This window comes from Pinus tabuliformis, chromosome J (genome assembly GCF_031772625.1).
Source record: "Pinus tabuliformis cultivar Carrire ecotype Pingquan chromosome J, CPIR1, whole genome shotgun sequence".
Lineage (NCBI taxonomy): Eukaryota > Viridiplantae > Streptophyta > Pinopsida > Pinales > Pinaceae > Pinus > Pinus tabuliformis.
Window position 1 is genome coordinate 785,987,201 of NC_142295.1, and position 24,030 is coordinate 786,011,230.

At 39.4% G+C, this 24,030-nt stretch overlaps 1 protein-coding gene across 2 annotated transcripts in view; it reads left to right on the forward strand.

Moving 5' to 3' along the window:
* Positions 1-24,030, forward strand: part of LOC149229075 (Pseudouridine synthase family protein) — a 380,432-nt gene that overhangs the window by 118,699 nt on the left and 237,703 nt on the right. For both annotated transcript variants that reach the window (XM_089378450.1, XM_089378449.1), the window contains exon 8: positions 23,114-23,201. In XM_089378450.1, the coding sequence (XP_089234576.1) occupies positions 23,114-23,201 (88 nt within the window). The remainder of the gene's footprint in view (positions 1-23,113; positions 23,202-24,030) is intronic.

A 24,030-nucleotide genomic window follows, 5' to 3' on the forward strand; every position in this document is an offset into this window, starting at 1 on the left:
TGTAGCTTTTGAATAAGTGCCCACACTTCTTCGTCATTCTTCCATTCCTCCTTTGCTTCGTTTATCCAATCTGGTTGGATAATAGAAATGGCACACAACAATGCTTCCATATCCTCATCCTTTCTTGAGAGTGCATCTGCCACCACATTTTGCTTCCCTTTTTTGTAGATGATTTCAAAGTCATAACCCAACATCTTTGTGACCCACTTTTGTTGCTCTTCAGAGGATAATCTTTGTTCTAAAAAGTATTTAAGGCTATCATGATCCGTTTTTACCTTGAAGTGTCTTCCCATTAGGTAGGGTCGCCATTTCTTAAGTGCATGGAGTATTGCCAACATTTCCTTCTCATAAATAGCTTTGCTTAAAAACTTTCCCTTGATTGGACGACTTTCAAAAGCAATGGGTCTTTCATCTTGCATTAGAACAGCACCAATTCCATTTCCTGAAGCATCACATTCCACAATAAATGTTTTTGTGAAGTCCGGTGTAGCTAAGACCGGTGCTTGGCACATTGCCTCTTTAAGATGTTTAAAGGCCTTTGTTGCTTCCGGAGTCCATGAAAATGAATCTTTCTTCAATAATGTTGTTAGAGGTGCTGCTATTCTCCCATAATTCTTAACGAACTTGCGATAATACCCTGTCAACCCAAGAAATCCTCGCAGATGCTTTATGGATGTGGGGATTTTCCATTCCTTAATGGCTTTAATTTTGCTAGGGTCTACCTTAACTCCTTCATGAGATACAATATGACCCAAATATTCCACCTCCTGGACTCCAAAGAAACATTTGGATCTTTTTGCATATAATTGTTTCTCCTCCAATAGTTGTAGCACCTTGTCAACATGTTCAACATGATCCTTCCAAGACTTGCTGTAGATTAGTATATCATCAAAAAATACCAACACAAATTTTCTAAGGAATGGTTTGAAAATTGAATTCATCAAACCTTGAAATGTTGAAGGTGCATTGGTAAGGCCAAAAGGCATGACCAAAAATTCATAATGACCCTCATGAGTTCTAAATGCCGTTTTCGGAATGTCTTCAATCTTCATTCTGATTTGATGATATCCCGAACGAAGATCCAACTTGGTGAAGTAAATTGATCCATGCAATTCATCCAGTAATTCATCAATGACAGGAATGGGGAACTTATCTTTAATAGTGAGCTTGTTGAGCTCCCTATAATCTGGACACATGCGCCATGATCCATCCTTCTTGTGCACCAATACTACTGGAGCTGAGAAAGAACTTTGACTCGGTTGAATTATACCAGCCTCTAGCATTTCTGCAACCATACGTTCAATTTCACTTTTTTGGACATATGGATATCTGTACGGCCTGATGTTTGGAGGAACACTTCCTGGAATCAGATGAATAGCATGATCATGATCACGCATAGGTGGGAGACCTTTGGGAGTCTCAAATACCTTGGAATGATTGTCCAGGACTTTTTGGAGATCTGGAGAAATAGATGATTCCAATGTGGAAACATCTAGCGAACATAATTGTGCAATTACACCTCTTTGCTCCTTTTTTAGAAGCTTTGTCATGCCATTAGAGCTGATTATCTTTCCTGGTTTCCCTGCAATACCCCTTAATTCAACTTCCTTTCCTTCGACAGAAAATTTCATGAAAAGTTCTTGAAAATTAAAAGCTATTGTACCCAAGGATTGTAGCCATTGGACTCCTAGTACAACATCAGCACCTCCCATTGGAATGGAAAGCATTGGGCTAGTCAATACATATTCTCCCATGGATAGCTTGATATTATGGCACTTTCCAGAACAATTTATTGTTCCTCCATTTGCAATCATCACTTGACACTCTGGTGCTGGATATAGGAAGCAATTCAATTCTTTTGCTACCCTACAATGAATAAAATTGTGGGTGCTTCCTGAATCAATCAACACTATTACCTTTTTCTTCTTGATTTGTCCTTCTATCTTGATGGTTTGAGGAGTGGTAATTCCCGCCAATGCATTACAAGATATGGTCGGATTTATTTGTTCTTCATCTAGGCTTTGTTCCTGGAATATATCCTCTTCTTTTGACCTTTCTTGCTCCTTTTCTTCTTCCTCTTCACAATCTATGTAGAATAATTTCTTCTCAGCACACTTATGACCTTTTGTGTATTTGCTATCACAATTGTAACAAAGCCCTTTTGCTCTTTTTTCTTCCAATTGTTGTGGTGTCAACCTTGTAGGTTGTGGAAGACTATGGGCAACAACACTTCCATCTTTATAGTTGTGAATGGTATGCTTCCTAGTTGCCATAATTTTGCTTTCCATTTTTCTTGCTAACCTGAATGCCTTCTCTAATGAATCAGGTTCCCAAAGGCGCACATCATGTTGGATATTATTCTTTAAAGACCCTATGAACACATCAATCCTATGCTCCTCTGGAATATCTTTTACCCTTATGTTCAATTTTTGGAACTCCTCAATGTGCTCCATTATTGAACCCTTTTGTTTGAGACTTATCAATTGGCTAAAAAAGTGTTGCTTTTTGTATCCTCATAATGTGCTATCAATTCTTCCGTAAAAATTGCCCAAGTGATAAATTGTTTACGAGAACAAAGCCATTGATACCATACAAACTGATTTGGTTCCAAATATAAAGTTGCCATACGTACCTTTTGTGTGTTTTGCACATTATTGAGATCGAAGAATTGCTCCATCTGTAATATCCATGTGGCGGGATCCTTGCCATCAAACTTCCTCATATCGATTTTTGGAACATGGTGAGTCTTCGATCCAACATTAGAGTCTATGGAATCATGATTAACATTTCTTTTGTTCTCATCATGAGTTTCCTTTACTACCTTTTCACCATTAGTGACCCTTTCTTGTAGCAAGTTCTTCAATTCTTCCATGTCTGTTTTCAAATCTATCTTCAAATTTACCATCGAATCCTCCATCTTAGCTTCCATGCCCTTTATCTTAGATTCCACACCATTTATCTTAGATTCCACGCCACTTATCTTAGCTTCTGTTAGCTTTTGTGAGCGTGACATTTGTTGCACTTGTTCTTGTAATTTTGATATATCATGTAGCATTTCTTCCTCTTCTTCATGAGTCATGCTAGAGCTTTCAGGTTCCTTACTAGGTGTTTGCATTTTCTTTCCTCGGGGCATCAGTTACCGATAATAATGCTTTACTATGCCCTTTGAATTCCGTTAAACCAAGCTTACATAAAAATTTAAAAAAAAAACTACACACATTTTTTCACTTTATAGAAGCCTGATATTGAATCTGATGTATCTCTGTAATTTCGGATCATCCAGTTCTGAAATTGCTACCTGTAGTAGCCTTCTGTGTCCTCTTTCCAACGCCTTGTACGACGTGCCACGAGTCACTGTTTCAACCTTTGAATCTGAAACACACCTACAAGAAACTACAGTCCGTCCTCTTTCTGTACCTTTTTACGAAATTTCAATCCGATCCTCAGAGAGAAAGTTATGACGATTTTCCCCAGGTCACCTGTTTTGAATGTAATTCAGGAGTCTGCAAAAAGACCAACTTCCTCAGATCATATCTCCGAAAATATCGCGCGAAAAGCTCTGAAATTCGGACGCAAGGTTCAGCGCCAATTCTTTTCAAATGGGTTTTTTTTGCGACTTCTGAAACGCCATAGAAAAAAAGTTATAGCGAAAATGCCACGATGACCTGTTTGGAGCAGCGAAACCCTAGAATCCAAAGCTCTGATACCAAATGTTATGAAACTAGCTCACAAAAAGATAGAAAAGAGAGATCCACGCCTTAGAATTCAGCCTCTTCGAGGGGGCAACCTCCTTTACATTACATAAATGAACAATTCTTGGATGATACAAATGACAAAACCTCCTTTCTATATATAGGAGTCTAAGGAGTCACAATATAATCCAGCCGACCTAACAATAATAATATAAAGCCACAAAAATAACAATAAAGGGATTCTATGGGGCACAGAAATAACAATATGGGGGTAATAGGGGCACAACAATATAAATAAGGGGTATAACTACAATAGTAATGGGGTAATCACTAGTATTATAGGGACCCAACACTTTCCATGGAAATGACCTTTAGACCTTGCATTATTTCTCCTTTTGGCATGAGTGGAGAATGCAGTGGGGTTGCTTCTATTAGAAGGCATTTCTTGCTCCGCCATTCTTGTTTCTTCTTAAATGCATCTCAACATCAATTCTTCAAACCCTGGAATTCGATCATTGTTGAGTACGGTGGTTCTAAATACATACCACTCAGGTGGGAGTCCTCCAAGGGTGGCGTGAGTAAGTTCCTTGTCAGGAATGACTTCTCCAACTGAGAGTAGATCATTCTTGATTTCAGTAATCCTCAAGAAATAGGATTGAATATCCTCGTCTTTGCCCTTCTTAATTTTCTTCAACTTATTCTTGAGAAATAGAATTTGATTAGCATTATTAACCTTGAACATGCCGACCAACCTCTCATAGGTCTCCTTGGAGGTCTTCAATTCGGAGATGTAGGCCACCAAATGCTTGTCAGTGGAATCCCTGATAATCTTCTTTGCTTTGACTTCAACCCTATTGTACTTGGTCTTCGCAGCAACCGGTGCATTTGAAGGAGGTTCAAGGATTTTACCCTTTACATAGTCCATCACTTCTTTTTCTTCCAAGGTCAAATCAAGAGACATCTTCCATCCATGATAGCCAGATTTATCAAGGAGCTTGTCTTCAGTTGGGAAGTAGGATGAGGAACCCATTGAACCTTTTGTCCTTGTCCAACTACCTTTGGTGATTGCTCTTTCACTATTGCTTGGGCTTTGTCTTCACCTCACCTCTGATACCATGTTAATTTTAGCCAACAATGGTATGTTCTATGTTTTAGAGTAATTTTACTTCAATTTATTTATTAGACTAGTATCAATATTTAGATTAGCAATCACATCAGCATGATAGTAAAATGCAGATAGAACATAAACATAAATAGTGGAAGAGAAGCCAAGACAAGAGGACACAAGATGTGGCACCAGCCAGGGACAAACCCCAATGTGGGGAAACCTTTGATCAAATCTTCTTTTAGTTTTCAATAGTTCAACAGAGAGAGATAATACAATTTACAAATTTGATAATTTATAATTGCAACAGAAGAGCCCTAACCAAAAAAGTCAACGCTAGTCAACAGGGCAAATTTGACCCTCAACAAATCGGTCAACTTCAGTCTACTTCGACCTCCAAACAGTAAGATAAAACAACCCTCAAAACAGTCAAATTCAGCCCAATCAAAGTATGGTCAAACAACCCAGAAATTTTGTCTCCTGAAATTTCGGCTTCTTTTTATTTCGCATTCTTGAAATTTCGACCTCCTAAGATTTTGGCTTCCCGAAATTTCGCTCTCCTGAAATTTCGGACGTGTAGAGAGAGAGTCCCAAAAATCAGTACCCAATCAATGAGGAGAGAGAGAGAGAAGTGTGAAGATGAGTGTGTTCAAATGAGGCTAAGTCACCTTCTATTTATATGCAACATTGAGGTTGAATGGGCTTCTGAGCCTACATAAGTTCGCTGGTCAACCTTGACATTTTGATTATAATCAAAGTAAATTCATAACTTCATTTGTACATGTCAGAATCAAATGATCTTTAGATCAATCCTACATCTCTCAGAGAGAGGGATCGAAGAAAAATATCAGCTGTCATAAATAAGATGACCCATGTGGAGTTTGGCCCTAGTTGCCAATTTTAACACTCAGCTATGGAACAAAATGCTCCCAAAAGAATGAAATGCCTCTTCCTCCTAATGGCTCGGTTATAACACAACCCGATTGCCTACTAATGGCTAATTTTGACTACATAAACTCTTAACTAGAGTTACAATATAGACTCCTCTAGAGTCTTTTACATCATAAACATGTGGCTAGGCCCTTTTCCATGAATAATGGGCGCTGACGCGACATCCTCCCAAATTATAGGTATGAAAACAGGAAGGTCAACCTCTGAGTGGCACAACTATTGCATGCGGACTTTGATTGACGCGCTTCTTGCGCTGTTGGAAAGATTTTTGTGTGTAGAACAACATGAAATGGTGTGGCGCAAGGGCAACAAAGTTTCACCTCCAAAAAATGTTGTTTGATGCCTCAAATGCTCCCGAAAGGTTTTTAGATCTCGTTTTGCCAAACTAGGGCCCGCCGGTAAAAACAGTCCCATGCGCTGCTGATTCCTCCACTTTTTCCACTCCGAATGCCTCAAGATGGATGACAAACAAAATATTGATGCAATATAGATAACACCTCCCTAGTCTGGGAGGCTTTTGTTCCTCAAAAGCTTTTAGTGCATGAGGTAAGAGCGAAGCGACCTCACCTTCCCGCTGGGTTTTCTCCCGAAAGGGTTTCCCAGAGCATATTTTGTGTCTTATGTGTGTGTGTGAGGTTATTTTGCCGTTCTCTATTTTTCTGCATAATTTCCATTCACATGCATGAACTAATTACAGTTAAATCTATAGATCTTGAAGTTTAAATAAACTGTAATAGTGTAGAATTTTCAGATTTCTAATATAATATTATCAGATTTGTTGTGATGAACTGTCCAGTGGAATATGCATGGAAGTTTACGGATCAATCTAACCTTCACTAAAATCTACCAAGAACATTTCCTTTTGCAGCATTTGGTACTTGGTCATTATCTTATATCCATCTACTTTCAAGCTCATTTATTTTTGGTACTTTCATTTCCAAGTACAAGCACTTTACTTTCAAGCAACTGCTATTTACTTTGAGTATTTCATTTTCAAGTATTTACTTTCAAGTATTTGAGCATTCACTTTCACAAGTTATCTTACTTGGCACTGGTCTGTATTTGTTATATCATTTGTGTGTTTCATTCATTTGATCACTATTGATACATATCTTGCTTATGGATTGTTATATGTGTCTTTGATTATTTCTTTTACTTGTGAAATTATTTACATGCTCTTGAAGTGCTCTTGGTTAACTCATTTAACTCCTAGAATATTGGTTTCTTAACTTAATTTAGTCAAGCCATGGTTTTCTTTTTCTCATATGGACTAGTCACTTCCAGTGTTTTAAAAATTTAGCTGGTCTGAACTGGCAACCGGTCAAACCGGCCGGTTAGCAAGGCCTCCGGGTCAAACCGGCTTAAAAACCAGGTTTACCTCCTCACTTTGCTTGTTTTTTTCCCTAACTAGCCCTATCATGCTGGTTTAGGACGAAACCGACCGGTTTGTGGTCCAACCGGTCGGTTCCATCCTAAACTGGCCGATTTGCTGCCACGGCCGTGGAGGACCCACACAGCGATTTATCCAAGTTGCTTAGGGTGTTTTGGAGGGAAGTAGGGTTCCTTACCCTCCAAAAACACCTTCTCCAAGCCTTTAAAAGGCCCTTCTCCCTCTCATTTGTCTCACACATCTCATTTCGAGTATTTGTGAGTTTGTTTGGGAGCTTGGAGAGTGTTGAGTTTTTGCTGGAGTAGTCATCTTGGAGGCTTGGAGTTGGAGTTGGAGCTATTTTGGAGATAGTTTGGAGTTGTTAGTGGAGTTGGCATCTTCAAGAGGAGGCCAAAGGAGTTAGTTTGCATTTCCAGGTAAGGATTTTCACTTGAAAATTTTTCATTTGAATGCTGTCCATGTATTAATTTTTTTTTATGTGTTATAAACTTCTAACTTCTATCATCTATGCTATCAAATCTCTAGTTCTATGCTATCAAATTTTGTAGGCTACATGTGCATTTGTTTTCCTAAATTTAGCTTTGGTTTTCCATGTTTCTTACCTGCAATTTTTTTTATATGATAGATTTCTTTGCAAATTGTAATTATTTCAAGTAAACATGGCTCCAAAAGGAAAAGACAGTGCATGGGCTCATCGTGATGTGATTTATGGAAAAATGTTAGGTCCCTATACTACAAGTGTAACCCCTTATTGTTATTAGTAGAACCCCTTTATTATATTGTTGTGCCATGTAGTCCAACTATTGTTATTATTCTGCCCCATAGAAGCCCACTATTTTTATTATTGTGCCTTTACATTGTTATTGTTATGTCGACTCTGATTATATTATGACCCTTTAGACTTCTATATATAGAAAGGAGGTCTTGTCATTTGTATCATCTAAGAATTGTTCATTTGTGTAATGTAAAGGAGGTTGCCCCCTCAAAGAGGCTTATTTCTAAGGCGTTGATCTATATTTTCAATCTTTTTGTGAGCTGGTTTCATAACATTTGGTATGAGAGCTTTGGATTCTAGGGTTTCACTGCTCCAAATAGGTCATCGTGGTATTTTCGCTATAACTTTTTCGCTACAAGGTTTCAGAAGCTGAAAAAACCCATTTGAGAAGAAATCGGTTTGAACCTCGGGTCCGAATTTCAGATCTTGTCTCGCTATATTTTTGGAGATATGATCTGAGGAATTTAGGGTTTTTGCAAGCTCTAGAATTTCATCTCAAATAGGTCATCGTGGAATTTTCGCTATAATATTTTTTCTACAAAGGTTCAGACTCTGAAATTAAAACCCATTTGAGCCGAAATCTTGGTGAAGCTCGGGTCCAAATCTCAGATCTTTTCTCGCTATATTTTCGGAGATATAATCTGAGGAAGTTAGGGTTTTTGCAGACTCCCAAATTACATTCTAAACATGTGACCTTGGGAAAATCGTCATAAATTTCTCTCTGAGCAACAAATTGAAATTTCATAAGAAGTTACAGAAAGAAGATAGACTGTAGTTTTCTGTGTATATTTTTTAGATCTGAAGGTCGAAAAAGTGACACGTGGCACGTTGTACAAGTTTGCTCTACAGAAACATTATATAATCTGGTCATCTTAGGAGATTGGGCATAACTCTTTCTTGGAGAATCAAATTCTAATCAGACTTGCGGGGTTAGAAAGAGGACTTAGAGGGCTACTGTAGGACGCAATTTCAGAACTTGGAGATCTAAAATTACCGAGTTACAGTCGTTTCAAGATCAAGTTCCTAAAATCAAGAAAAGGCAATATGAGGAAGTTTGATGGCAAGGATCCAATAAATTGGATACTACAGATGGAGCAATATTTTGATCTACATGAGATTCAACTGTTACAAAAGGTACATATTGCATCTTTATATTTAGAACCAAATCAATTTTTATGGTATAAAGGGCTTTGTTCTCGTAAAGCACTTGTCACTTGGTCAATTTTCATGGAAGAAATGATAGCACATTATGAGGATACAAAGAGTAACACCTTCTTTAGCCAATTGATAAATCTTGAACAAAAGGGTTCAATGGCAGAGCACATTGAGGACTTCCAAAAATTGAATATAAGGGTAAATGATATTCCAGAGAAGCAAAGGATTGATTTCTTCATAGGAACTTTAAAGGATAACATTCAACATGAGGTTCGTCTTTGGGAACCTGATTCATTGGAGAAGGCATTCAGGTTGGCAAGAAAAATTGAAAGCGAAATTATGGAAACAAGGAATCCCACCACTCACGACTATAATTATGGAAGTGTTTTTTCTCCTAGCCTTCCACAACCTACAAGGTTTACACGACAACAATTGGAAGAAAAAAGAGAAAAAGGGCTTTGTGACAATTATGATATCAAATACACCAAAGGTCATAAGTGTGTTGAGAAGAAATTATTTTACATAGATTATGAAGAGGAAGAAGAAAAGGTTCAAGAAGTGAAAGATCACATCGAGAAAGAAGAAATGAATCCGACCATATCTTGTAATGCATTGGCCGGAATTACCACTCCTCAAACTATCAAGATAGAAGGACATATCAAGAAGAAAAATGTTCAAGAAGTGAAAGATCACATCGAGCATCAAGAAATGAATCCAACCATATCTTGTAATGCATTGGAAGAAATTATGACTACTCAAAGTCTTAAGATAGAAGGACATATCAAGAAGAAAAAGATTCAAGCAATGAAAGATCACATCGAGCATCAACAACAAGTTCTCCAACTTTTAAAGGATAACGCCACTTTGGTGCAGAATCGAATGAAACAACGGGCAGATCAACATCACAGTGAAAGAAGTTTTGATGTAGGCGATTGGGTATTTTTACGGCTACATCTCAAGCAAGCTATTTATGAGAAGGAAATGTTGGCAATACTACATGCACTTAAGAAATGACGACCTTACCTAATGGGAAGACACTTTAAGGTAAAAATGGATCATGATAGTCTTAAATACTTTTTAGAACAAAGATTATCTTTAGAAGAAGAGAAAAAATGGGTCACAAATATGCTGGGTTATGACTTTGAAATCATCTACAAAAAAGGGAAGCAAAATGTTGTTGCATATGCACTCTCAAGAAAGGATGAGGATGTGGAAGCATTGCTTTGTGCTATTTCTATTATCCAACCAGATTGAATAAACGAAGCAAGGGATGAATGGAAGAAGGAAGAAGAAGTGTGGCCACTCATTCAAAAGTTGCAGGAGATCCCAGTTCAAACAATATTGCCAAGGAAGGAAAAACCATGTTGGAGCCTGGAGCAGTCATAGAAACAAGAACCTGACAGCTACGAAATCGATCAATTTCAGAGTATCTCATCAAGTGGAAGAACTTACCCGTTGAAGATTCCACATGGAAGGATAATAATTTTATACAGAAGGATCAAGAACTACTCGAGCGTTGAGGACAACACTTTTTGAAGGAGAGGGGCATGTTAGGTTCCTATACTACTAGTGTAACCCCTTATTGTTATTAGTACAACCCCCTTATTATATTGCTGTGCCCATGTAGTCCCCATATTGTTATTATTGTGCTCTTACATTATTATTATTATGTCGGCTCTGATTATATTATGACCCCTTAGACTCCTATATATAGAAAGGAGGTCTTGTCATTTGTATCATCTAAGAATTGTTTATTTGTGTAACGTAAAGGAGGTTGCCCCCTCGAAGAGGCTTATTTCTAAGACGTTGATCTATCTTTTCTATCTTTTTGTGCGCTGGTTTCATAACAAAAAATGATATGCAAACTATGCCATAAATCTATTGGAGGTGGGGGTATTCTTAGATTGAAATCAGTGTTGAAAATATGAGTATCGGCAAAATATTGGTGAGGGTCTAGAAAACATCTTATCGGCAATATCGGCGAAAATATCAGCAAAATATCGGCAAATATCAGCAAGCAGAGAAAATGCATAATATATTCAATTTTTTTATTTTTATTTTTTTAAATTTATTTATTAATTATTATTGTTATTATTATTTTTTTTCTTCAGATTTTTAAACATATAAAGCAATAACAACATGAACTAAACACATTGGCACATAAATATGAAGAAAGCACTGATATATATGATGTCAAATAGAAATGATACATCAAACTTCAAAGGCGATACCAAATCCTGCTGATCCTTGATAATTGTCCAATTAAGGACTCAAACAAAATAACATCACATATCTTGCTGATCCCTGATAATTGTCCAATCAAGGACTCAAACAAAATAACATCACATATATAAAAGTATTTCATCATCATGAGTTATAAACTTATATGTAGCAAAACAAATAAAACTAGCAGCTATCTATCTGAGACCAGTGGCCTCTCCTTAGAAACTATCTTTCTGTCTTGTTCAATAATTGTTTCAAGAGCTTTTTCTATAACCTCCGCACTAGAAACCATACAAGGCATTACATCTGCATCATGTGCAGGGAATCTAGCCAGATGGTATTTCAATCGCGTAACCCCTCCTGACATCTTGGTCCCACACAATTTGCATGATATATATGCCTGATTTTCCCGACCAACAGGTTCCCCATAGTCCCAAAATGGGTCCAAGGCTTTTGGCATATTTGACATTTGTAGTGAACTAATTCAAACCTAGGGCACAAAAAAAACAAAATTGGCATTAAACCCCCCAACACAAAAAATAATAAATAATAACCACCTCATTTAAAAAAAATTACTACATTATTTGCAGTTTGCAATGTGAATGAAAAATGGCAATAAGAGGATGCATAAAGTTATGGTATGTTCTATGCTTATAACAGTTTACTTCTTTTTCTTATTATATTCCACCGTTTAGCAATCACATGTACATAAAGTAAAGTGCAGATAGAACATTAAGCGATCGACAGAAAACAAGCCAAGACAAGAGACACAAGATGTGGCGGCTAGCCAGGGACAAACCCTACAATGTGTGGGGAAACCCTTTGATCAAATCTTCTTTTATCTTCAATAATTCAGCAGAGAGAAATAGTACAATAAATCTGATTCATATCAACAGTAGCAAACCCTAGATCAGTAGCATCAGCATTAGCGGCTTCATTATCAAACTAGGGCAGACCATATCTCACAAACCGACAGTCGGATTGACTTCATTCCACCACCAAAAGTTTCGGCTTCTAGAGGAGGTTCAGATGAACCTACAGCGCAGTTCAGATGAGGAGATCTTCTAGGCCACGCAAGTCAATCTTTACTTCTGTAGTTGCTGCTTCAATTTCAGCAGTTTCCGGCTTCAAACTAGGGCAGTCGATATCTTGCAAACCGTTCGTCGGATTGATTTCATTCCACCACCAAAAGTTGTGGCTTTCAAAGGAGGTTCAGATGAACCTACAACGCAGTTCCAAAGAGGAGATCTTCTAGGCCACGCAAGTCAATCTTTACTTCTGCAGTTGTAGCTTCAGTTTTAGCAGTTTCCGGCTTCAAACTAGGGCAGTCGATATCTTGCAAACCGTTCGTCGGATTGACTTCATTCCACCACCAAAAGTTGCGGCTTTCAAAGGAGGTTCAGATGAACCTACAACACAGTTCCAAAGAGGAGATCTTCTAGGCCACGCAAGTCAATCTTTACTTCTGTAGTTGCAGCTTCAATTCAACAGTTTCCGGCTTCAAATGTGTGAGAGAGAGAGACCCATTTCAGCGTAGTAGAGAAGAGACTCGTATCTGCGCAGTAGAGAGAGAGAGATGTGATGAGATGAGTGAGTCTAAATGAGGAAAAGTCCTCTTATATTTATACACAAGGTTGGTGGGTGAATAGATGCGACTGTTGGGCTTCTGAGCCTACATGAGTTGTAGGTCGGCTTGATAATAATTCCATAATCAAAATAAATTCATATCTCCATGAATAATTATCGGAATTGGATGATCTTTATGTCAATCCTACACCTCTCAACGAGAGGAATCTAATAAAAATATTATTAGCCATGAATAAGATGACCCACATGAAGTTTTGCCCTGGTTGCCAATTTTAACACTCCCTCTCAACCATGGAGAACTTCATCTGCAATCTGTCTATCGGTCGTTACTATTCATCCATCAAATGCACTGCCTTGTACAGCCTGACCCTTGCCCTGCTCTGCTCTATTTTGCATGTTCTGATTTGTCTTGTTCTGCCCTGCACTGATCTGTACTGCTTTGTTCTGTTCTGCTCTGCTCTTGCATTGTTCTGTTCTACTCTTCTTTTGTCCGAATTATGAAGAAGAAGAAATGATCGAGGATGTATCATACTGACTCAAAGTCAGTCTCAGAGTATGTACCACTGGTCCCAGACCAGTCTCAACCAACCCAAAGTCAGCGTCATAGTGAGTACAACTCCAATGGTCCCAGACCAATATCATCCTCCACTGACTCAAAGTCAGTCTCAGAGTATGTACCACTGATCCCAGACCAGTCTCAACCGACCCGAAGTCAGCGTCATAGTATGGTACAACTCCTACCACTGGTCCTAGACCAGTATCATTGATCCCAGATCAATGGAGGTCATCCTAGCGTAGGGAGTACGATAGTTACAACGATGCGTCCATCGGTACTACTATGGTCCCTAACTTCATTTCCCTACTCATTGATCAGATGAGAGGTACTTCCCATGAGTCCCAGACTGCATGGGTAGGATGCCTCGACAGGAGAACTAATCAATCCTGTCCTCACAGGAGAACACATCAATCCTGCTACAATTGCCATGGAGAACACATCAATCCAGGCCGCCATGGAGAACACATCAATCCAGGCCTCACAGGAGAACACATCAATCCTGCTACAATCGCCATGGAGAACACATCAATCCAGGCCTCACAGGAGAACTAATCATCCTGCTACACAGGAGAGCGAATCATCCTGTTCCACAAGAGAGCGAATCATCTTGTCCCACAAGAGAGCGAATCATCTTGTTCCAGTGTGCACCACCAGGGGAGGGTGAGTCACCCTGTGGTCGTATGTTGCTCCAGTAATAACCGCAAGCCCTCAGAGCTCCTAGAGCTCAATGTATGCAACATGCAGGACCCTTGTACAAGGGTTTCTTACCGACTCCAAGTCGTTTGGGAAAATCACAGATTAGATCTTTCCTCGGGGCTTTGACAAGGTGTATCAACCTGTACATCATCTTAATGCGATGGAGCCTCCTTGCTCATCAACTTACCATATCCAAGATGATGTCTATCTGCTGGAGCAATCGACGAATACGGGATTCCTCAATAATCGAATCCCACCTCTGGTTGTTATAGAGAATCACAGTGGTATCCAATGTAAATCCAAACAGCTCACTGAAGAGCTTTCGCAACCAGACTACCTCACACGAGGTTATGCTAGCAACAATATATCCTGCTTCGGTGGTGCTCAAAGCCACCGACTTCTGCTTCCTGCTCATCCAGGATATCGAAGCAGATCCCAAGGTGAAACAACACCCGAAAGTGCTCTTACGGTCCACCACACTGCCTGCCAAATCAACATCAGTATATCCAAGTAGTCTCACATCTCCGGCAGTGTATCTTAATCCATGAGAGATTGTGTCCTGAAGACATCTCAGAAGATTCCTGGCATCAATCCAGTGAGGCTCAACCAAATATGAGCTCACAATGCTAACTGCAAAAAATATGTTCGGACAGAGGTTCACCAAGAACATCAATGCGAATGAGTTTATGAAACTCAGAGGCATTTCCCAAATCTGGTCCGACATCACTACCATATAACTTCTAAAAGTTAAGATCCTCGAGGTAGTCACAGACTTGCAGTCCATCATACCAAATCTTTCCAATATCTTTACCACATATTTCCCTTGAGATAGGAAAATTTCCCTTGGCTTCTGCCATACTTCAAGTCCTAGGAAGTAGTGCATCAGTCCTATGTCTTTCATTTCAAATTCAGAGGCCAGCTCCCTCTTACATTTGTGAATGAGAGGGTCTACACCTGTTAGAAAGAGGTCATCCACATACAATACCAGTATGAGAGGCTTGTCATCTTCAACCTTAAAGTAAAGGTTAGGATCGGCTTCACTCCTAGTGAATCCCAGCTTCATCAAGTAGCTATCGATCCTCTCATACCATGCTCGGGGTGCTTGCTTCAGCCCATAGAGAGCTTTCTTCAACCTGCATACATGAGATTTTCGATCATAAATCTCAAATCCTTCGGGTTGCTCCACGTAGACCTCTTCTTTGATCGAGCCATGCAAGAATGCAGTCTTGACATCCATCTGATGTAGGTTCCATCCTTGTGAAGCGACAAGGGCTATGATCGAGCGGATGGTCGTATATCTGGCAACAGGTGCAAATATCTCATCATAGTCTATACCTTCCTTTTGGGAGAAACCTCGAGCAACAAAACGAGCCTTATACTTTTCCGTGCTTCCATCTGCTGCATGCTTTATTTTGTAAAGCCATTTTGAAGTAACAATTGTCTTGTCCAAGGTCTGGGAACTACTTCCCAGACATCATTCTCCATAATAGACTCATATTCTACGGTCATAGCATCTTTCCATATTTGATGCTTGACGGCATCTGAGAATGACGAAGGCTCATTTTGTATGATCGTGCTCATGATGGTCAGGTATCCTTGATACCTATTAAGTTTCTTACTTTGACTGAAGGTTCCTCAGGGTGCAGCATGTCCTTTAGCATCATCAAGTATCCCCCTAAGCCATGAAGGCCTCTTCCTAGGAGAGGAAGGCTCATGTGGATGAGAATCTATCAGATCCATGGGTTCTTCTACATCAGGCATTGATTCATCATCCTTTTCTTTCGGTTCCCTGGTGTTGGCTTCTTGAGAGCTCCTCAAAGTCGAAAGATTGTTCACCTTGCGGTGAACTTTTCTTTAGGAGTCTTGGAACCCAATGCTTGATGAGGGCATCAATTTTGTACATATACGACGGTGATTGTAGTTTCAGCCCATAGAAACATCAGAAGTCTTTGATCATGTAGCATGGCCCAGACATCTTCCATTATCGTGCGGTTCTTCCTTCCCACCACACCAATCTGCTCAGGAGTATGTGGTGTAGTAGTCTCCCTCTTAATGCCAACCTCAGGTATGCCTGAGTGAACCAATTGTAATATATCAGAGGTCTTGCTTTGGCTTGAGGGGAATGGTCCCCTTTTGAGCTTTCCTTCAGCACATCCTGGACATACACCTTCATTCTCTATTCAGAATTCAGGCATCCCTATCACCATTTGTCTTACACCGAGTATAGCTTTATAATGAAGGGGGGAAAACCTCTAATGCCAAAGTTCGGACTGAAGAGATGTATCATAAGACATGACACCTAGCAGACTTCCATCGACCTGATATAATGAATCAACACTAAACCCAAGAGTAAAGGCATCTTTAACATTATTTTTCCATATACATACCTTGCCATCGCTGAAGGTTACCTTGTAGCCTTTGTCTTCCGTTCCCGAGATGGACACTAGGTTCTTTTTGAGGCCAGGTGCATTTAATACATCCTGGAATTTCTGGCCTTCTTTAATGCTTGTCCTCTTCCTTGATTCCCAGCTCTCCTCTTACCTTTGCTGTTGAATTTGTCATTCCTTTGATTGCCATCAGAGGGATTTTGATCATCGTCCTAGAGTGAGTCCTTTCTATCAGGGCACTCCCTTGCATAGTGACTTGCTTTATCGCAAATGTAACATCGTCATTTTCTTCTAGCCTTAGGTCCAGCCTTTCCTTTTGATTTAGTCCCGGAATTATTTCTTTTCTTTGCATGAAGAGAAAAGGCAGCAGGAGGACCTTTAGGCATGGGCATTTCTTACACTTCTTCCCTTGTTTCTTCTTGAATGCATCTAGCCATTAATTCCTCGAAACCAGGAATTACATTATAGTTCAGAAGAGTAGTCCTGAACACATACCATTCAGATGGTAATCCTTCAAGAGTTGTGAGTGCCATTTCTCTGTCAGTAATAGTTTCCCCAATAGATAGGAGATCGTTCTTGATCTCGGTGATTCTTAAGAAGTATGCTTGCATACTTTCATCTTTACCCTTCTTGATTTCCCTCAGCTTATTTCTAAGAAACAAAACTTGATTTGCATCATTAACTTTAAAAAAACTCACCAGTCTGTCGTAGATTTCCTTGGAGGTGTCTAGATCAGAGATGTAGGCCACCAAGCGCTTGTCGATAGAGTCCCGGATGATCTTCTTTGTTTTGACTTCTCCATTTTTCCATTTGTTCTAGGCAGCAGCAAATGCATTTGATGAAGGCTCAACAATATTGCCTCTTACATGGTCCAGCACTCCTTGATCTTCAAGGGTTAGATCGATAGACATCTTTCATCCGTGATAGTCAGCTTTCTCACGGAGCTTGTCTTCGGCAAGAAAGAGTATTGAGGACCCCATAGTTCTTTTAGGATAGCCTTGCCAATCTTCTCTTCAATGATTGCTCTAGCTCTTGCTCGGGCTTTGTCTTCACCTCAGCTCTGATACCATGTTAAGTTATGGTATGTTCTATGCTTATAACAGTTTACTTCTTTTTCTTATTATATTTCACCGTTTAGCAATCACATGTACATAAAGTAAAGTGCAGATAGAACATTAAACGATCGACAGAAAACAAGCCAAGACAAGAGACACAAGATGTGGCGGCTAGCCAGGGACAAACCCCACAATGTGTGGGGAAACCCTTTGATCAAATCTTCTTTTATCTTCAATAATTCAGCAGAGAGAAATAGTACAATAAATCTGATTCATATCAGTAGTAGCAAACCCTAGATCAGTAGCATCAGCATTAGCGGCTTCATTATCAAACTAGGGCAGACCATATCTCACAAACCGACAGTCGGATTGACTTCATTCCACCACCAAAAGTTTCGGCTTCCAGAGGAGGTTCAGATGAACCTACAACGCAGTTCAGATGAGGAGATCTTCTAGGCCACGCAAGTCAATCTTTACTTCTGCAGTGGCAGCTTCAGTTTTAGCAGTTTCCGGCTTCAAACTAGGGCAGTCGATATCTTGCAAACCGTTCGTCGGATTGACTTCATTCCACCACCAAAAGTTGCGGCTTTCAAAGGAGGTTCAGATGAACCTACAGCGCAGTTCCAAAGAGGAGATCTTCTAGGCCACGCAAGTCAATCTTTACTTCTGCAGTTGCAGCTTCAGTTTCAGCAGTTTCCGGCTTCAAACTAGGGCAGTCGATATCTTGCAAACCGTTCGTTGGATTGACTTCATTCCACCACCAAAAGTTGCGGCTTTCAAAGGAGGTTCAGATGAACCTACAGGGCAGTTCCAAAGAGGAGATCTTCTAGGCCATGCAAGTCAATCTTTACTTCTGCAGTTGCAGCTTCGATTCAACAGTTTCCGGCTTCACATGTGTGAGAGAGAGAGACCCATTTCAGCGCAATAGAGAAGAGACTCATATCTGCGCAGTAGAGAGAGAGATGTGACGAGATGAGTGAGTCTAAATGAGGAAAAGTCCTCTTATATTTATACACAACGTTGGTGGGTGAATAGATGCGACTGTTGGGCTTCTGAGCCTTACATGAGTTGTAGGTCGGCTTGATAATAATTCCATAATCAAAATAAATTCATATCTCCATGAATACTTATCGGAATTGGATGATCTTTATGTCAATCCTACACCTCTCAACGAGAGGAATCTAATAAAAATATTTTTAGGCATGAATAAGATGACCCACATGAAGTTTTGCCCTGGTTGCCAATTTTAACAATAAGAAAGTTGAAAAAAATGAAGCTTGCTGTCCAAATATGGAGAAAACCCTTGCATTGGCTCATGGGCATGAAAATCATAGCAAATGGAAAAAAAACAAAGAAATAAAATGTTGGTAGGCAAAGAGGCAAGCAAGCATAACCCTAAATCTATGAAAAATTCATTAACATAGGGGTTTTTAAGAACATACCTGTTAATGGCAGAAATGAAGTTTGTCTCACTGTTATTCAATCTTTGATCCACAAAAAATCTTAGTTGGTGGTGATAATTGCTGTTTGATCCTCAATCTCTCCTTCCTTCCTTCTCCAACACTCAGAAACAGAAATGAAGAAAAAAAAGATGATTTTCCCTTTTTTTTAGCTGCAGCATATCCTGCGCTGCAATATTTTGCCGAGATATTGATGATATCTCCGAAATATTGCAATATTTTCAAGAGCCAAAATATTGCGATATTTTCGATTATCGGCGAAATCTCGCTGATATTATCATCACTGATTGAAACAACACTTTGCTGGGGTAAGAGGCCAAATAAAGCCATGTGATGCACCAAATGCAGTGTTAGGTCCTATTAGGGCAGAATACCTTTCCAAGTTTGCATGAGGATAAGGCTAGGGAGAAGGCCATTCAAGATAACATTGCAAGGAAGAGGGAATTATTAGAAGCCATGAAAGAGAGTGGTTATGATGATTATGAGATTCAAGACTCCTCTTCTATCCCTTCCACCAATGGCCCCTTTCACTATGTTCATCATTCTTTTGGCCAAATATCAAAAGGAACGAAGAGAACAAACATCTAAAGTTATTTCTCATCTTCTGCCAACATTGCCTCTTCTAATCCCACTTCCTCCTAGCCAAGTCGTCAACCCACTTTGGGACAACATTGGAAAAAACAACGCAAAGAAACTTCTCATCAATACATTGCTAGATGGTGGTATGATTCAGATATCCCATTTAATGCTGCTCGCTCACCTTATTACCAAGCTATGTGGGACTTTGTTATAGATGCAGGAAAAGGCTTCAAAGGCCCTAGTATGCATGACTTGAGGGGAGCTCTTTTGCAAAAAGAGATTTCTTCCATTGATGAGTATTTGGTTGAGTATAAAGATTCATGGCTCAAAATAGGTTGTTCCATCATGTCATATGGATGGACCGATGGAAAGAACCGCACTATGATTAATTTCCTTATTTCTTGCCCTCAAGGAACCATGTTTTCGAGATCAGTTGATGCATCTGATAAGGTGAAGGATGCAACCCTTCTATTTGAGCTTTTAGATGGCATTATTCAGGAAGTTGGGGAGCAGAATGTTGTGCAGGTCATCACCAATAATGCCTCAAACTATGTTCTTGCTACAAAGATGCTTGAGTCCAAATATAGGACCGTATTTTGGACTCCATGTGCTGCACATTGCATAGACCTCATGCTTGAGGACATAGGCAAAGTGTAGTCGGTAAAAAACACTGTAGAGCATGCCAAGTGCACTACAAAATACATTTACAACAACTCATAGGTATTGAACCTAATGAGGATAAACACTGGGGGCAAAGAGCTTGTTAGGCCTGCAATTACGAGATTTGCAACTCAGTTCCTCACGTTGCAATGTCTCAATGGTCAACATAAAAACTTGCAGAAAATATTTTCTTCTGATGAATGGATTGAATCTCGGTGGGCTCATAGACAAGATTTCAAAGACACCAAAAAGAAAGTGTTTGACAATTATTTTTGGAAAAGGTCTGTAGAGCTTGTGAAAATTACAGAGCCCCTTGTTAAGGTGCTAAGGATGGTGGATGGAGAAAAATTGGCCATGGGCTACATTTATGAGGCTATGGATCAGACAAAGGAGCATATATGGGCAACTTACAAGGACAGGTTAGTTAAATATGACCGTATATGGGAGATCATTGATAATAGATGGAACAATCAACTTCATCGTCCTATACATGCAACTGGGTATTTTTTGAACCCAAAGTATCATTATAAAGCTCGGCTAGGAGATCTGCAGGATGGGGAGGTCAGAGCTGGATTGATTGATTGCTTGGAGCGCATGGTCCCTAGCCATGCAGACTAGTTGGAAATTCATAAACAACTTAGTGTTTTCAGTATGGCAAGTGGTACCTTTGGCAAAAACTTGGCAAAGATGGCAAGAGATGTGGATCAACCAGGTAAGCAATTCCAATTTCCAATTTGTTTTTCTTTTCAAGTTAAAATAGTTTACAAATTTACAATTCAAATTTTAAACTAAGTTACTAATTAATGTCTTTTTCTTTGCAGCACATTGGTGGGAGTCATTTGGCAGCCAGTGTCCTCAATTGCAAAAGTTTGCAATTAGAGACTTCAACCAAACTTGCAGTGCTTCAGGTTGTGAGCGCAATTGGTCTGTTTTTGAGCGCATAAACACGAAGAAAAGAAACCGCTTGGAACAAAAACGGTTAAATGATCTTGTCTTTGTGCAATACAACCTTTGACTAAGGAGGAACCAAATGATGAACAAAACACCTGATCTAGATCCCATTGTGTTGGATGATATTGCTCAAACATCAGAATGGGTGGAGGAGACTAAAGACCCTGTGTTTGATGTTGATTTTGATATCGACATGGCATTAGCGAGGGATGAAGCAGATTTGGTGGCGGCATCAGAACTAGGATCAGTAGCGGCATCAAGGAAAGGCAAAGAACCAATGGAAGGCACTAGTCGTGCAGGTCGACAAACTTGTGCTTCCATTAGGTCCACTACTTTTGTTATTGGTGGCATTGCTATTGAGGTTGTAGATCAGGCTGAGGCATCCTCAGACTCTGAACCAAATGATGTCTATGTAGCTCCTGATGATGATCCTGTGTCTAGTAGTGGTGATGAACTTGATGATTGATCATGTGTACACTGTAGACCTGTAGTAGGCCAATGGCCTCATAGCTCGCAGCATTGTTTTTGGACTTTATAGGCCATTTAGAGCCTCATTGCTTATGTATTTTACTATTTTGTCGATGATATGTATTGTACTCGGTGCCATTTTGATATATTCACCTTTACGTGGTATATAAATGAGCAAACTTTGCATATTTTGTCTCTATTGGCTTGGAATCATGGTTTTAAATCTTAAAATAGTTTTGTTTCATTAAAAATTAATTATTTAATGTATTTTTCTAAAACCGGTTCGTTTAGACCTGACCAGTGCCGGTTGGACCGGTTCCGGTTTGAAACCCAGTTCATTAGGTGGACCGGTCCGGTCACCGGTTCCGGTTTTTAAAACATTGGTCACTACCCCCCTTGGCTTTGCTAGGAGGTAGCCTAGATTGAAGAGTTGAGAATTGAATGACAGCTGCTCAACTTGAGACTTGCCCCCAAGGCCACACCAAGTAGATTAAAGATTTATTCCATGTTAGCCTAGGTGTGGATTTAGTCAGCAACACAGGCCTGCTCCCCTTGATGAAGACATGGTTCCCATATCTTGGGTCCTTAATGATCTGTTGGCATAATAAGAGGATCAGAAGAGCATATCCTAAAAATAGTGTGGGATAATTGCCCATTTTGGAGGATAGAGAGGCATAAATATTTTGAAAGCTGTACTTGTCTTCAAAAGTTGTAAACTGAGGTAAACATAAAAACAGTCTTAACTGACTGTGTTTGAAGGCAAAAGTGAGATGTTTCCTGGCTGGTGATTCATTTGTGGTGCTGAAGATCTTCACCTTGGCATTGCCAAGGTTAACCTCAGACCATCTATAATAACAAACAAATCACAAGAGCGTCCTCCAGTTCTAGACCCCTCGGGAATGAAGAAAGGAGAACACCATAATCTGCAAAGATGATAGTAGATACTGAAAATCACCTGTACCTAGCATCAGTCCTGTCTTAGTATTCTCACAGATATTCTGCTTAAGCTCATAAACCTACAAGTCGAGGAGGATCAGAGATAGAAGGCATTCCTTTTAATATTGATGCCACTTTGAATATCTTGTAAGAACATGTATGCCATAAGGCAAGAAAACTTTTCCAATCAGTCTCTGATACTATGATTCTCTTGCCATTCAAGGTAGCAGAAGTAGAACCCTGTCCATTGCAAAGCTGTTATGCTGTGTGTCGATTCTCGAACATCAGAAATCCTGGATGAGTGTGATAATGAACAGACCCTTGTGTGTTTCCCAACAGGCCTGTGAGCAGATTATATATGAATATTAGGCTACTACTTATTTTTTTGGTTCAATTTTTTCTCAAGAACTGTAGTTTTCCTGATTTTAGTTTATTTAAGTAGCATTAGAATGAGTATTTAAAATATTTGAAACTGTTCTCTTCACAGTGGTTCTGACATTGATGCTGGTGAGATCAAGCGGAGAATTTATAAAACATACCGTGCGTTGGCAGAGGGAATAATTGAACAGAACAAGGTAAGAAACATATATTAAACTGAATTCTTCTTTGGATGCTTAGCTATTGAAGATTGAACTCTTAGGTGAAATATCTCCCAACATGTTTCCTAATTACTCTATCGTGCATTTGGCCTGATTATCATTCATTCATAGTATCAATGTAAAATGGCATGCATGATATATGAAGTGAGACATTGGCAAGCTTTTAATTCAATAAGAAGAAAAATTTCACCTAGAATATTTTAAAATCCCATGGTCAGGTTTCTTCCCTGTTGCTTGGTAGCTGCATCTGGACCATCATGGTTCACCTCTGCTGGTTCTGTGAACAGAATGAGGGCGAAGCAGCAATAGCAGGAGCCTCTATGAGGCACACTAAATATAGGCAGAAGTTGAGGATGTTTTCAGCCCTAGCTAGTTACTATTATGAATTTTCCAGTTTGGCTTCTCTGTTTTAGAAAATGCTTTTGTATAGGTAATGGATTGTTTTTTCCAGAATTCAAATAGTTGCATTTTTTCAGATGTTTTGTAATTCTAGGAGAAAGGCATTGATCTCTAGGAGGTTGTCGATGCTCTTATGTGTAATTACTCCAGCAGTTGGTTGCTTCTATCTAGGCAAATCTCCAGTTATTCTGTGTGCACTATCCTATGCCAAATTCAGGGTTTGGTGTTACCAATAAATTTAGGGTTTGTCAATTTGTGAAACTCTTGCTTTCTTCATCTATAAAATAAGGCAGAGTGGGTGATTATTCATTCAGCTTTTGTGAGAGAGATAGTGATTAGCAGTTAAGGTTTTGGGCTAGAGCATTGTATTTTTTCCAGTCAACAAAATACAGATCTACGTTTGAGA